Here is a 16,622-nt window from a genome sequence, read left to right on the forward strand (position 1 = left end):
ACTGTCTGTAAATGTCCACCGATGCCACTGCAGTTTAGAGAAGCATTTCGCTCTTCTGCTCACTCCGGACCCCCTTTGACATTCATATCTCACTGCCTCACCCCAGGCCAGACTGTCCATCTGGCTTACTATTGTCTACTTTGACATGCGTTTTAATGTTTTTAAACGTTTAATATTGTTGCATATTTGTATATCTCTATCTGTACAATACTGGCCTTGAGTCCCAGTATTGGGGTAAAGGCAGGATGATGATGATGATGATGATGATGATGATGATGATGATGATAATAATAATAATAATAATAATAATGCATCAGGTATCCAGGGTCTCAGGATATTTCCTGCTACCTGATCCTATTCAACTGCAGGTGTCAAGGACTAAACCTGGTGCCTTCTATATGCAAAGCAATGAGCTGTGCTCACCCCTGTCCTGCACTGCCTCCCCCCAGCTGTTGTGCTGGTGCAAGACCCCAGGTGTTTTCGATGCATTGGGAGAGGATTCCTGAGCTTGCCGGCTCCTGATGCTATTCTTGGCTTACAAAAACAAACGAAACTCATACAGATTAAAATGTCAGGTAACATATTGAAGCAGAATTCCTCTATCTGTTCCACCGCACACCAGATTTCATGCTGGATTGCGGCCCTTGTGTATTCGATAAACAAAAAAGCATCATCCAGACTGTGGCCACAGCTAGACATGAGGTTTATCATGGGATCATCCAGGGTTCGCCCCTGCCTGAGCACTGGATCCCCTGTGTGTCACCTAGATGAACAGGTTTGAACCCTGGACGATCCAGGGATAAACCTTAGGTCTAGCTATGACCCAAATCAACGGGACAAGGGAGTTTAACTTCGTCTGACCCAGATATTGTTTGCGATATTTTTCCTACCTTTTTTGCTTTGGATTGCACTGGTGGGCTGGGTTGAAGGTGGACAGAGGCAGGCTCCGAGGCAAAAGGGGGGTGGGGCAAAACACCAGAAATGCCAGCTTATTTTAGCTGAAAGTCTTACTGCCAATAACTAAGCTGTAAGAGAGGCATTTCGAACTTCCACAATGGGGAAAAGCTGAGGAACTGCCAGGATCAGTGATGGGGTTGGGACCTCAAGAGGGATGGATGGAGGTTCTGCCCCTCCTCCTGACACAAAGACTAGAATCATATCACCATCATTGTCAAGGCGTGGAAGGCAATGCAACCCACCCTACTCTGGCCTGTGTTTCACAGACATGTTCCAATACCCAAGGGGAAAATAAGGACTTCACCTGCAGTGTATGATCATGGGCCCTTTACTTTTCATTGCCTGCTGCCTGACTATCTGTACAAACTGCAAGATGCTTTCTGCTGCATTTGTGGGAGGGACTCCATGGTCTGGCCAAGCTGTGTAATTAAAATGCATCACATCCTGCACCTCGTCGGCCTAGAAGAAACAAAAAATCAAACAGTCATGAATTTGCCTTTGCATTTAGAAGTAGGTGACCACCAACAAAGGCTAACAACATGTGGAAGATAAATGCCGACGAGAGCTTCTGTCCCAATCCAGATAGCCTGCAGGGGAATCTGGACTGGGACCACGGCAGGGGCACAAGCTTCAAGCACCCCCCCCCCCATGGCAGGTTGCCAATCTGGATCAGCGTTCACAAGGCAGGGTTATTATCCCATAAAAAGCATCATAACTCTGCTCTGGATCCTTTTCAATCTGGATTCCGTCCTTTGCATTCCACTGAAACAGCCCTTACTAAGATTACCAATGATCTTCTTACTGCCAAGTCTAAAAGCCATTATTCCGTTCTTATTCTCCTTGATCTAACTGCAGCCTTTGACACGGTTGATCATGATCTTCTCTTAGATTCCCTTCATGACCTTGGATTTTGTGGCTCTGTCTATAACTGGTTTGCCTCCTATCTAGCGGGTCGCTCTTTCAGCGTATTGGCTAATGGCAGCTCGTCTTCTTCGTTTCCCCTTTCAGTAGGGGTTCCCCAAGGCTCGGTGCTTGGTCCGTTGTTGTTTTCTTTATACATGTTGCCTTTGGGTAATCTTATTCAATCTCATGGCCTCCAATATCATCTGTATGCCGATGATACACAATTATATCTTTCATCTCCAGATCTTTCTCCTGATGTTCACGATCGTATCTCGGCATGTCTTTCAGATATCTCAGCTTGGTTGCGTCATCGTCGTTTGAAACTTAATATGGCAAAGACTGAATTGCTTGTTTTTCCTCCTAAACCTTCTCCTCATCTCTCATTCTCTCTTACTGTCAATGATGTTACGCTTACTCCAGTCAAGGAATCTCGTAGTCTTGGCTTTATATTTGATTCCTCGCTCTCCTTTATTCCTCATATTGAGGCAGTAGCTAAATCCTGTCGTTTTTTCCTGTAAAATATTGCCAGGATTCGATCATTTTTGTCTGTCTCTTCTGCCAAGACTCTTGTTCATGCATTGGTTATTTCTCGGTTGGACTACTGCAACCTTCTTCTCACTGGCCTTCCTTCTTCTCACATCACTCCGTTGGTTTCTGTTCACCACTCTGCTGCTAAGATCATCTTCTTGGCTCGCCGCTCTGACCATGTAACTCCACTTCTGAAATCTCTTCATTGGCTTCCAATTCACTTCAGAATCCAATATAAACTTCTCCTGTTGACCTACAAAGCTTTTCACTGTCTAGCTCCTTCTTATCTCTCCTCTCTCATCTCACACTATTGCCCCACTCGTGCTCTTCACTCCTCTGATGCCATGTTTCTCGCCTGCCCAAGGGTCTCTACTTCCCTTGCTCGGCTTCGTCCATTTTTTTCTGCTGCCCCTTATGCCTGGAACGCTCTTCCAGAACATTTGAGAACTACAAGTTCAACCGCAGCTTTTAAAGCTCAGCTAAAAACTTTTCTTTTTCCTAAAGCTTTTAAAACTTGATTTTGTTCTGACTTTATACTGTTAGTTTTACCCTACCCAGTGCCTGTTTACCCTACCCTGTGCCTGTTTGCTTTCTCTTCCCCTCCTTATTGTTTTATTATGGTTTTATTAGAATGTAAGCCTATGCGGCAGGGTCTCGCTATTTACTGTTTTACTCTGTACAGCACCATGTACATTGATGGTGCTATATAAATAAATAATAATAATAATAACATTTAGAAGCACCCTTACTCATGTTTTAAAACCTTTAAAAGCCAGAGATTTTGCCCGATACCTATTTCCCCAAAAGTACTGTAGGTAAATCTGCCCCCCACCAGCTCTAGAAATGTTGCTGCAGTGGGATATTGGAAAATCAAATGCACTTAGTTTGAATTAATAGGAAAGCAGCTGCTGGATTTATATATTCAGCTATGGATTATGTTAGGGTGGCCATAGGGAAAGGAGGAGAGGGCTCCTGGATCTTTAACAGTTGTATAGAAAAGGGAATTTCAGCAGGTGCCATTTGTATGCCTGCAGCTCCTGGTGAAATTCTCTCTTCCTCAAAACAGTGAAAGCTGCAGGAGCCCTGCCCTCTTTTGTATCTGGTCTCTCTAGCTAAAGAAGGCAGGGCTCCTGCAGCTTTAACCGTTGTGATGAAGAGGGAAATGTACATTTAAAGACGGTTCGGAAGCTGCAGCTCGTGCAAAATGCAGCAGCCAGATTGATTTCGGGAACCAGAAGGTTTGACCATATAACACCTGCTCTGGTCCGCTTGCACTGGCTGCCTGTATGTTTCCGAGCCCAATTCAAGGTGCTGGTTTTGACCTATAAAGCCTTACACGGCTCGGGACCACAATACCTGATGGAACGCCTCTCCCGACGTGAATATACCCGGTCACTACGTTCAACATCTAAGGTCCTCCTCCGGGTGCCTACTCCGAGAGAGGCTCAGAGTGTGGCAACGAGGGATAGGGCCTTTTCGGTGGTGGCCCCCAGACTGTGGAATGATCTCCCTGACGAGGCTCGCCTGGCACCAACGCTGCTATCTTTCTGGCACCAGGTTAAGACTTTCCTCTTTGCTCAGGCATATGGCGGCACATCTTAATCACCCACATGTTTAGTTTTTTTAACGGTTTTTAATGCTTTATGTGTGTATGTTCTGGGTTTTAGAATTTTAAATTTTGTATACTCGTTTTAAGCTTAATTTTAGAATTTCTGTAAACCGCCCAGAGAGCCCCGGCTATGGAAGCGGTATATAAGTGTAATAAATAAATAAATAAATAAATAAAGTTGTTGAAAGTTTTAGTCCAAAGCTTACAAAATTATCATCAAAAGTAAAAGAAAACAAAAACACTTCTGCAAGATTATTTACATCGACCTACATAGCTGATTCTGAAATTCCTAAAAACCCAATCTGCTTGCTCCTCTTCGGACAGCATCTCCACGGTGATGTCTCCATAAGGAACCGGCTCCTCTGTGAAAGGCCAATAGTGATCGCATTTTACCTGGAAGAAAAAGAAGTACAATTAAAAGTTCCTGTAGAACTCTTTGTGTGTGTTTTATTATAGCAAGGGCCAGAGCAGAAGAAACAAGCTCCCCACCTCTTTTGTTTGGTTGAACAGTGGCTTGTCTTTTCATGAATTACTGAAAAGAAGAAAAATGAGCAAACCTGTTTGTGTCACATCTACTGCTTTATAGCGGTACTGAAGTGCACCGACAACTGTTGGGGCCCATTGACACATACCATATACTGCTTTCATACCGCTATATCCTGCTTGGTGTGGCTCCTGCCTTTTATATACCATTTTCATACCACTTTCATAGTGTTACATCCTGCTTGGTTTAGATGTGTCATGGGCGCCAACAACTGTCAGTGCACTTCAGTACCACTATAAAGCAGTAGTGTAGATCCTGCAGTGTACTTCAATACCGCTATAAAGCAGTAGTGTGGCTCCTGCCTTTTATATACCACTTTCATACTGCTTTCATAGTGGAATATCCTGCTTGGTGTAGATGAGCCCTCTATTATGAGTAATTGGTTTCTGATCTATACCATGTGATCACTGACAGCTTCTCTTTATGGCAGACCTTCCTTAAACCTGAGAACACCTGGGCCTTAGGGAAAGTAAATACCTGTAATGTAGAGATGGCACGTTAATTTCATCTTCTCCCTATTATAGAGGCAAATGGCAACCCAGCCAGCCCATCTCCTATATATTAGAGAGAAACTGACACCCCGTTGACATATTTTCATCGTAAGTATGGTTAGGGAGAAAGCAGACAGAGAAAACACACAATGTCTTCCATCATGCTAGAACACGTACCACCACTCAGTGAAACGGATTGGCCATAGGTTCCAGACAGAAAGGAAGGACGTGCATCTGACAACACGTAATGGAATTCCCTGCCACATGTTGTGGAGATGGCCCTGGCTCAGGTCTATCGGTGACAATTAGCCATGATAATGAAGCACATGTTCTGAGCTAGGGCAGGATCTACACTGCTGCTTTAGAACGGTATTGAAGTCCACTGACAACCGTTGGGGCACCATCCACATTTCATATACTGTTTTCAAACCGCTTTCACAGTGTTATTATATCCTGCTTGATGTCGATCTGGCCAGGGTAGCTCTCATTTGGAGAAGACGAGGCCGGCCGTTGGGGCGGTGCCATCATGCCTTGCTGGAGAGCATTCTGAACGGCCACTGCTAGATACAGAATTCTGGTGAGGCGGATCTTAGACCTCCTCCATTTCCCAAGTGGGCCGGAGGGTTCAATAACATACCCTTCTCTTCTCATTGCATTGTGTCAGCATGACAATGATTTGTGATTTCTGCTGGAGAACCATCTTCCAAAACTCATTCCTCGTCTCTGGCAGTGGTCCCTGGGTCGCAATGTACTCCTGCGGAGAGTTGTAGCCCTACAAGAGAAAGCACATCATGGCTTCTTTTGGTACACCCTTTAGACTGGGAGAATTCCCTCAAAAACATGGGGAGGCCGATCTCTATTCGGCAAGGAGGGATGGGCAAAGTTCGATTTCACTCAGGTTCTCATTTTCCCACTGCTAAGTTCATTCTGTCCAATTTCTGCATCAGATTGTGGATTTAGTTTGAATCTGTGCAAAACAGCGTACATATTTCAATGCACATTTCCCATTTATATGCATTTTGTATGCAATTTTTCAATGTACATTTTGATACTTACTTTTTCAAATGTACGGTTTTTTACAATTGATTTCTCCCCCATAAAGCATTCATTGTGCATTTCCCCAAATATACGCATTTTTATGCACTATTTCAAATGTAGACACACTCTATGATTTTTTCGTTTTGTTTTTTCCAACTTGCATTGCAAATTTTGGGAAAGTACAGATTTTGATGTCTGTGTTCTGGAACATGTTTGCTTGGGATATTTAGGATGTTTACGTTTGTCTGACATCTTATTCCTTTAAACACTTTCTTTCTTCTGTTTAACAGTTCAACTGCTATCAGCATTGCGTTGGTCCTGCAGGTTCGCAGATGTTTATTGAGCCATTTGGGGATTTCCCCCTAAATTTTCTTTTGGCTTTTAATTCAAATACTTAAATACTTCTGTGTGTACCTGGGGAGTCCCTCAAGATGTAGAAGCCACTCCCTTATTTCAGGTGGCCCTGCTTCATTCTGAACTGGTGGGCACTCCACCACCGGAGCTTACTGTTCGAGGGAATTATTCTTTTTTTAAAAAAATTGGCTCTTGTGCACAGCCTATGTAGTATTTCCCAACTCGTGAAAAAATTATCATTCCTTTGGCTGATTTGAGTCCAGTTTACTTACAGGGATATAGTTGGCATTAATGTAATCAGAGCCTTCTTCTTCATTCATTGAAACTAGTCGGACACGGCTGAAGTCATCTGAAAAAGGGAAAGCACCCAAAGGTGACTTGAGCTTAGAGGCACATCACAAATCAACCAGACAACTCCTAATTAAGCCTCTGAAAGCTTAACATAAATTTGCATGCATTGTGGGAAAAACCGAGGCTCCAGTCCAGGCTGTAAATTCACAAGGTTATATAGCATGGAGGATCCCTCCATTCCTTTCACCTACAAAAATCCTTTCCTAGGTCCCTCGAAGCTCATTAAAACCAGAAAGACTGCTCAGGAATGTTAAAAACATATTCATTGCTAACACATATGGACCCTATCCAAGGAAGGAAGGAAGGAAGGAAGGAAGGAAGGAAGGAAGGAACTTTCTCATTATGGGCTATATTTCAATGCAGGAAAACCAGCTAACATGATTATAATCCATGTGAATGGTATGCTTATATGATCAGAACTGATTATACACACTTCCTTCACTCACTTATGCTCTCCCTCTAGGTCAGAGAGGTAGAGAAGGCGAACTAGCAATAGCAAGAGAAGCAGCAACAGGGCCTGAGGGCTATGGTGATCAGCCCTGAGGAATGGGTCCCGGTAGGTGCCCACAGGTAGATGCCTTGGTAGAAGGATAAGGCAATCAATGGCTCCTAGCCCTGAGGGCTATATGCTACCTCCAGTATCAGAGGAAGTAAGCCTATGTACACCAGTGGCTGGGGAACATGGGTGGGAGGATGCTGTTCTGCTTGCATGTGAGTTTCTCACAGGCAGCTGGTTGGCCACAATGGGAACAGGATAATGGACTGGATGGACCCTCGGTCTGATCCAGCATGGCACTACTTATGTTCTTAATTGTGTCATGGAATTGCTGCAACTCAGGCAAACACGAATGCGGTTCAAAGTACACATGACAGGCAGATCCATACGATGCAGTGACTTACAAGGGAGGATATTGGTGTAGCGATTTTTACTGCGATTCATGGGGAGGTCAGCTGCGAAGTGTGGGATATCCAGCCCAATCAGCTTCAGTTCCTGTACGTGAGGCACAAAATTATACACCATAGTTCAGCTAAATCAATTTATCTTCAGCTGGTGACAGGTGGCTCACAGCTAACCAAGGTGGGTCACACCAAGGTGGTACCCATTACCCCAACATGTATTATTACCCATGCAGAGATGACTCCCAATAAAAATTGGATCCCCCACCCCACCCCAACTGTGTGTAGTTGAGCCCTGAGGCAGGTTGTATGCACTGCACAAAATATGATGGCAAAATCCTGGACTGTACTACTCTAGACTTTTTAAAGCTGTCCCATATTTTTAAAAAATCACCTCCCTGCCTGTAAAAAATGAGCACATCAGGGAGAGGGCCATGCAAACATAAGAAATCTCTTTGCCTGATATGCTAGATTTCTTTAGCAGGGAGGGTTTAATAAAATGTGGTGGAGCATTAAAAAAAAAGTAACCCCCCACCTCTAATCCAAAGTGGTAAAGCCCAAGAATGCTGTCCATTCACCCTGTTGCCTCATTCTGCACAATTTGTTGAGGTATGAGTCATAAGCGAATATCCAATTCCAAGTTGGGACTTACCTCAAACTGTAGAGAGAATTTGTAATCAGAATCTTTCGCCATATCCTTGATGTAGCCGTCAAAGTCATCCAGCTGGACAGGACTTTAAAACACACACACACAGACAGACACACACACACACAATACAGGTGGGGAAAGTTTGTCATTCACAAAAGCCACCATCTGGCAATCCAGCAGTGTTGTCAAACAGTCAACCAGGTCATTAAGAGCTTCAATGTCTGGATCCAACGGACCTGGATTCCAATCAGAGAAGCTCTATAAAATGAGTCATATGCAGAGGTGGGACCAGAATGACTTGCTTTCATCATGATGATGACGACGATGTTCCCAGGGCCAAATATTATTTAATTCATTTTGTTTTAAATATTTATATACCACCTTTTATCAAAACTGATAAACATTTTCTCTAGTTAACACCCATTGAGTAGGGATTTGAACCTTGATCTCCGCAGTTGCTCCTCTACATTCAGTCCATCACACTGACTCTCTTTATAGTCCCCAGGGGCAAAACTAGAGATTTTAAAGTAAAGATCGGATGGGCACCTATATCTGGATGCCGGACCAATGGATTTCCTGCATTGACAGGAGGTTAGACTAGACGACCTTTGGGGTACCTTCCAATGCCGCAATTCTCTGTTACGTTAAATTCTTCTTTGTAGCCCATGAACATTTAAGAGAGGAACAGAAAATAGTTTCAAAAATTCTAATTTATGTATCCTGATGACAAATCTTGTCCAGGTGAGCAAATGATAGAATCATAGAATTGTAAAATAGTAGAGTTGGAAGGGGCCTATAAGGCCATTGAGTCCAACCCCCTGCTCAATGCAGGAATCCACCCTAAAGCATCCCTGACAGATGGTTGTCCAGGTGTCAGACTCTCAATCCAGCAAATATTTGGTATTGAGGGTCAGCATCTAACATGGGACGGTAATTTTGCAGTAGCACTCAAAGTTTGACCCTTTCTCACCTGGAGCAGACAACATTTGATACTATCTGAAATGGCACCATCGATCTTTGACAGTGTGACAGCTGATGTGCCACAGCACATAGTATATTTCGTACGAATAATTTCATGTGCACCAACGAAGAAGCACCCCCTTGAACAGGTGATAAGAACAGTGGCATTTATAGTCAAAATCGAAATGTTGAATTTTTACATCAAAATCTGAATGGTAAAAATTGAAATTCAAGCAAATTTTGATCCCCCCTCCCCAATTTTATCTCAGCTCTGTATACATGTATGTCTCCTACAGACTCAGGTAACTGTCCACCAAACATAATGGCGCTGATCCATCTAAAGTTAGGCCTACTCCCATTAAACAACAGATAAGGAAGTAAAACTGTGTCTGGACTGTACCGCTTCACACTGCGGCAGGAGGAGGGGGAGGGGGTCTCACATGACTGAATGCTGCTCCGTGCAAACCCCACCCCGCACAACTCTGCCATGTTGCAGTGTGGGCTAGGCTTGAATCCTTCTCCCTGACCTCTGGTATTCATGGGAACCCACCCCCACCACCATCTAAAGTGGCACAATCCAGAAACAGCTTTACCACCACATCTGCTGTTTATAAGAACTTCAGTCTTTATCCATTCTTCCCCAACCTAGTGTCCTCCAGAAGTTTTGGTCTTCAAGTCCCATCAGCCCTTGCCAGCAAGGCCAATGGTCAGGGATTCTGGGAGTTGTAGTCCAAAATATCTGGAAGGCACCAGGCTGTCCTAGTCATTCCTTTCAATGGAGCTCAAACAGGATAAACTTTTGCGGGACCAGGGCCACTGGTTGCCCCAGTTTGTGAGATTTATCCAGTGAATAATGAAGAAGAGGCAAACACTTTCTTTTCCCTAATTATCGTGTTCTAATTTGCAAATACTGAAGCATGTACACACATTCCCCCCCCCCGCCCGTTTCTTTGAAGCAACATACCCCAAGGAACTTGTCTCTTATCAACAGTTAATTACTCCTGTTTACCTGTTGGCATTAATGATCCAGTGTATAATTAGCAAGTGTGTAGAGAGAGGGGGGGATGGCACTGATAACAGATACGTTCCTGAGCTTTTTTCACACTTTGCGATTGTTAACTAAAGGCGAGCCCTGTTGGAATTGTTAACTAGAGATAATTGATTTCCCCCCAGTGGCTAATTTTCTACCAGCCAGGAACATTTACTTTATCGTGCAATATCTGCTGTGAAGATTAAACAGAAAAGTACCATTTCTCTTGCTTAAATGTCATTGTCAAAATCCACCATTCAGGTGGATTTTGGGTTGTGGGGGTTTGGCTTGGGCACGAGAAGCATAAGAACATAAGAAGTCCCATGCTGGATCAGACTAAGGGTCCATCTAGTCCAGCACCATGTTCACATAGTAGCCAACCAGCTGTTGGCCAGGGAACAACAAATCAGGGCATAGTGTACCCTCCCACCCACGTTCCCCAGCAACTGGTGCACCCAGACTTACTGCCTCAAATACTGGAGGTAGCACACAACCACCAGGGCTAGTAGCCATTGATAGCCCTTGCCTCCAAGAATTAATCCACCCCCCTTTTAAAGCCATCCAAATTGGTGGCCATCACTACATCTTGTGGCAGTGAGTTCCATAACTTAACTAAGTGCTGTGTGAAGAAGTATTCCATATAGCAAGGCCGGCCATAGGGTGAAGAGGCTCTTGGTGTGCCTTCCAATGCTCCTCCAGCAGCTGCGGTTCTGGCTGCTGCCTTAGATCCCCCAAAATGCAATGCTCCGGAGGTTCTATAGTCTTGTTGCATTGTGGGTAAAAAAAAGTCTGTAGCCAAAAAAAGCTCATGGTGTCTGTCAGGGATATAACCAGCAGGGGACAGCAACCACAGTGGGCCGTGATAGCTGCCTGAAGATGCTGAGTGGAGCACCGAGCCTGAAGACAACCTTATTGGGCTCCCAATCTCATTTCCTGCTGTTGCTCCTGGTTGCCATGGTTCCTCCTTCTCACCACCACTGCCTGCACACTTGCCAGAAAGAGAGAGTTACTTGGAAGCAGGTGAGGGAGTGAGAAGGTCATGACAGCAGCTTCTCCACTTCCTTGCTGCCACTGTTTGCCTGCTCTGGGCCAGAGGGAAGGGGTGAACAGGCGAGTGAGTAGATGGCAACGGGGAGGAGGAGGAGGAGGAGGAGGGGTTGAAGAACTCTTGGTGGTGGGACTCCTGCATAATGGTTGACCTTTGGCATTTGCCTGATCATACCAACTTCTGGAGCCAACTGTGGTAACTATCTTTTGAAAATCAGGAAAGGGTCTGGTCAAGAGAACTACAGTAGTATTCTCCCATCCTGCTCACTTTAGAAAGAACACAAGGAAATGCCGTGGAACAACCTCCACCACAAGCAAAGATGCTTCTCTCTCTCTCTCTCTCTCTCTCTCTCTCTCTCTCTCTCTCTCTCTCTCTCTCTCTCTCTCTCTCTGGGGAGCCTCCTGCCTGAGACCAGGGGGCTGCTTTCACAGCACTAGATTGGCAGCACCGCCCTCTTCCTGGCAGAAGGTGACCAATCGCTGGTCGCCTTCCACCAGGCTCCGCCCCCGGATTGGGTTAGATGGACGCTTGACCTGATCAATATAAGGCACCCCAATATTTCATAAAGATGGAGGGGACTTTTCCTATTGACCTCAGTGGAATGCATATCTGTCAACAGCGACGTTTTTTTATTAAGCCATTAATATTTACAAAATGGACATACTTGGTCAGCTTTCTCTTCTTCAATCCGTTTTTACTCCTACGAGAGAAAAGAGAGCCCCGCTGTTACGTTTTTGCTGGCAGTTCTATGATCACATAGCTTTAATAACCAATACGTATCAGACAACAATTTAACACACAGTTGGGGACATTCATTGGGCCTGTTCAGTCAACATGCTAAGCCATGGTTAAGCCACTAACCCTTTTGCAGCAAATGGTTAGCGAGGGTGTTTAAACCGTGGTTAGGTAGCTGCCATGGTTAGGAATGGTTCACATGACACGCTAAGCCATCATGTTTAGCTCAAAATGCTTAACTATATGGCTTAATGTATCGTCTGAACAGGGTCACCGTTTAGTGCCCTGCAAGGTTCAATCAATTAATTTGTGCAAATGATTGATTAAAACTTGGCAGATTTTAAAAGGTTAATCAGTAAAGTCACGACCCTTGAGAAACAGGCTCCCATATCATGATCTTGTAATCCAAATGAACTTTTACTTACTTGAAGGAACACAGAGCACCTCTGAAGAAAATTCTATTTGCTCGCTACATCACTCCCTGCGAAAAGTTCTCCATACCTCTGATTGCACACGATGTACACAGATTACTTGGTGATCAAGAGGTCCGGTGGCGGAATCTACTGGGTCCTCCACATACTACTCTTGCAGGGCTGCCACTGCCCCAAGATTCCCCCTTTCCGCCCCCTCCCCCTGGTCCCCTGACCACCCACTGACCCATTCATCTGCCCGCCACAGCCCCTCGCTCACCTGCCTACTGCCGCCAAAGACCCCATCCACCTGCCGTAACCACTCATCCAGCTGGCCACTCACCCTAGCCACAGCCCCCACAAGCCACTGCTGCCCTCAAACACCTGCCCGCCTGCTGCAGCCCCCTTCACTGCCTGCCCATCCACTGCCGCTAAAGCCCCCTGCCTGTGTGCCAGTGCAGTCTGCCTGCAGCCCCTCACCTATATAATTTTAAACATATTTTTTTTAACTTGACTTTCGAGTAGCAGCGATCTGAACCAAACAGACGCTGCCTTTGGGGGAGATGCGGCCAATGAGGGCACAGGAGCAACATAAAGACTGCCCTGTGCCCTCATTGGCCATGTCTCCTTCAAAGGCAAAGTCTAATTCTTTCCGATTACTACTATTCAAAATAAAGTGTAAAAGCATTTTAAAAAATGGATGTTGTGGGGCCAGCTGGGTGGGCGAAGAAGCAGAGTATGGTGGCGTTTGGGTCAGGTATGGGCTCTTCCAAGACCCATGCCACCCCCTGATACCAGGCCTGGGAGCTACTAAAGTTCCATGCAACTAACCCCAGAATATATTTTTCCTACCCAAAATAGGTCTGTGAGAAAATCTTCCCCCTTTTGCATATTGCAAGAGATGAAACCATTTTGAAAAATCCAAACTTATTTAGCAAACATGACATGAAGGAAGAAGAAAATGATTAATGTGACTTACCAAGGGTTAATATAAAATGCCAAGAGATAATCAGTCCAAAGGCAGGAGGGTAACAGAGTTAGGAAAGCAAATACACTCCTTCGCCTGTGAGTATTAATAGATAACATACACAGAGATTTTTTAAAAAGAGCAAGCGAGATTAGTATGACAAACAGAAGTCAAGAGAGCAATATGTCACATGTTAGACAGAGGCAGGAAGGGAGACCAAGAAAAGGCAGCAGAGGGAAGAGAGCCCCCCTCCCAAGATTGGCCAGGGGTGAGCCCCTCCCCGAGAACAACCAGCCCTTCCCTCAAAGTCTGCTATTATAGAGCTTTTCTACATGAGGCTGTTAATCTGCTGTATCTACTTTTGGTTTTGTTGCAGAATTGAGATCTGAGCAATACACAGAAAGTTTTCCATTCCTGCTTTTCTGCTACATAACCTCTAGGTGGCACTGTTGCACTTTTGCACTTGACACTGTGCTACAGCAGAATAACACAACTATGCAACTTAGAAAATACATTCTCTTTTGTTTTCATAAATGATACTCCATTTCCCCCACGCTTAAAACACATAAGGGAAACCGGAGGGTCGTGACATCATCTAAAGAACCCATGAACAACTGTGAGTAAGGAATGACGAGCACATAATAAATGTCTCATGTAAAGAAGCTTGAAGTCAAGGCTAAGTGACAACGAACAGGGAGAGTTGCAGCCCATTTCCCAAGCTGCTAGTGTCAAAGCACGTGCAAATCACCCACTGACAAATTTTGGAAAAGGGGACCAGATCACCCACTCAACAACGCGATCCTTAGGGTTTGAAACATTGAACTGATACTTGGGAGTACACTTGCTTGAGTCTCAAGCAAGTGCTTTTAACACAGATGTAGCCTGAACCCCTTTTCTCCCATTTGTAGTAACCACGGCAACACTTCCTAAGTGAAGGAAGTAGGGTAGAGGGGAGGGGGAATTGACAAGTTGTTTGGCAAGTACAGAATATGTCTCTGCTGGGCTAATGAAATAAGGTGTGGAGAGAATGAAACTGACAAGGATATTGACAAGAGGGGAATATGCCTCTGCAGGGCTACATAGTAGGCAAGTGGATCTGCGATCATGTGCAGTTGCGCAAAAGCGGCAATAATTTTCTAAACAAAATTGCGCCAAGATTTACACACATTTCAAGATCCATTTTTTAAAAAAATAAATAAAGCATTGATTCAAATTACAATTTACACTAATGGTGGAACCTGTGTGTGTGCACGTGCGTGCGTGCGCGCATGCAAATTGCAGCCATTAAAAAAACCACCCACCCGGAAATCTCTGAAACGGCTCGACTCGCTACAGAGCAAGTTGATACCAGCAGAGGGGAAGGGAACAGAATCCGCAGGGCCAAATCGGGGGAAATCCATCAAGCTTCATCCCAAAATGGAATCCTCTGATGTTCCTAGCTGTACCTAGGGGGACCAGCGGGCATGGATTCATGCTGATGGGGCAGGCAGAACGTGTCAGTTTCCTTGAAGGCATTGCTGTATCAACTTTTACAACCCATGTGAAGCCGGGTCAACTCGCTATTTAAAAATAAATGCTTGGGGGACGTAGACGCATTGTGATGGAACTTGGAGAAGAACCAACTACTTCTGCCCACCCCCGGCAGCTATAGCTGCACCCTTCTTTAACTACAATACTGTCACCATTTGCACTTCAGGGCCTGAAGTATATTCACAGCACTGGGCTTTTCAGCTTTAGGTTTCTCATTAACATTATTCAAGCCTTGATCTTTAATTAGCTAGGATGTTTGATCTTCTGCCTGTGGTTCCATTAACATACACGCGCTATATCAAAGAAGCCCAGAAAGGAGATTAACAATTGTTGTGAATGGCTACCTGCTTCTGGGAGTTCAAGAAGGAAGAGAAGGTTGATTTCTACTTAGTTCGTTAGCAGCATCAATATTTACAGGGCTTGCTGGTGGCTTTCATTCATTCGAGGAGTTTATCATCAAAAGACTTGCTTCAGCGCCATATCAAATCAATTTTGCCATTTGTGCCAGCTGGCTGCACCCCACAAAGTCAGAAAAACACTTTAAAGTCTGTCTGCGCTTCTAACCAGCGCTTAACTGATCAACCATGAATGGAGAAACAACGCAAGATAGAATTTTCTCTTGGACCAGAATGGCTTTTTCTATTGAAACCTGATCAAGTTTTATCCTACTCTCTCTCTGCCAGCTATGACAATTTTTTTTATCCTGGGAGCTGTGGCTAGAGCACACGCTTTGTAGGCAGAAGATCCCAAGTTCGATACCTGGCTTCTCTAGGGAGAGCAAAGAAAAAAACTCTTTGCCAAAACCCTAATAAATCATTGCCAGTCTGTGTCAACAATACTGGGCTAGATGGACCTATGGAAACAAAGGGGAAAATACTGAAAACCCGCAAACTTGCCCTACTCAATGCAGACCGAGTTGAACCAGTTCACAGAAAATGGACTGAAGTCCGGGAGGGGAGCAAACCAAGAGAAGCTTGTTGAGTTCCACTCCCCACATGGATTTCTCCAGTAGCCCTAACCCCAGCATCACCTAGTGGCTGTCTAAACGCTTGGAAAGCCCCTGGGCGAGTGCTCGGTGGCACGGCATAGATTATACACCACCACCGCAATTGCACACCTGCCCTGGGGCTTTCTGACGAAGCTGTGGAGAGAAATAAAGTCAGGGACTTACACCGCAAGATGAGGACGCGCAAGATGATGTCAAGACAGCCACTTGGCTCGCTCCGGAGTTGCAGGGGAGGCGTGGCTAAGCAGTCCTGGTGGAAGGCAACCTGCGATTGGTCACCTTCCACCAGGAAGAGGGCGGGGCAGCTCTGGTCCCCAGGTGGCCACCTGGAAACCCTGCGCTTCCTCCTTGGCGTTGGGATTACCCGGCGCCACTCTGGGGGAGGGAAGCCACAGGGTTTCCGAGGGACCTGGGGCCAACCTGGTGCCATGAAGACACACCCCTAGTTACAGCATGAGCAATGCAAGGATTTGAAGGCCCAGACATTACTGGATATGCTTCCTTCCATTGCCTCTCTATTTGCTCCTTCCCTGTGTTGATGGTGGTGGTGGTGGTGGAGGAGGACGAGGAAGAGATAAAGCACAAGAGGCTAGAACCAAGTCCTAATGAGATGCA

The 16,622-nt window shown here is 45.2% G+C and overlaps 1 protein-coding gene across 1 annotated transcript in view; it reads right to left on the reverse strand.

The window, feature by feature from the left end:
* The window catches only part of PTPRO (protein tyrosine phosphatase receptor type O), a 198,388-nt gene that overhangs the window by 13,816 nt on the left and 167,950 nt on the right, over positions 1-16,622 (reverse strand). Inside the window, exons 19-26 of the mRNA XM_063134522.1 lie at positions 13,484-13,567; positions 12,024-12,059; positions 8,325-8,406; positions 7,676-7,766; positions 6,697-6,773; positions 5,670-5,804; positions 4,268-4,390; positions 1,262-1,416 (exon numbers count right to left, since the gene is read on the reverse strand). Coding sequence (XP_062990592.1) covers positions 1,262-1,416; positions 4,268-4,390; positions 5,670-5,804; positions 6,697-6,773; positions 7,676-7,766; positions 8,325-8,406; positions 12,024-12,059; positions 13,484-13,567 — 783 coding nt within the window. The remainder of the gene's footprint in view (positions 1-1,261; positions 1,417-4,267; positions 4,391-5,669; positions 5,805-6,696; positions 6,774-7,675; positions 7,767-8,324; positions 8,407-12,023; positions 12,060-13,483; positions 13,568-16,622) is intronic.

Source organism: Elgaria multicarinata, chromosome 9, assembly GCF_023053635.1.
Source record: "Elgaria multicarinata webbii isolate HBS135686 ecotype San Diego chromosome 9, rElgMul1.1.pri, whole genome shotgun sequence".
Taxonomy (NCBI): Eukaryota; Metazoa; Chordata; class Lepidosauria; order Squamata; family Anguidae; genus Elgaria; species Elgaria multicarinata.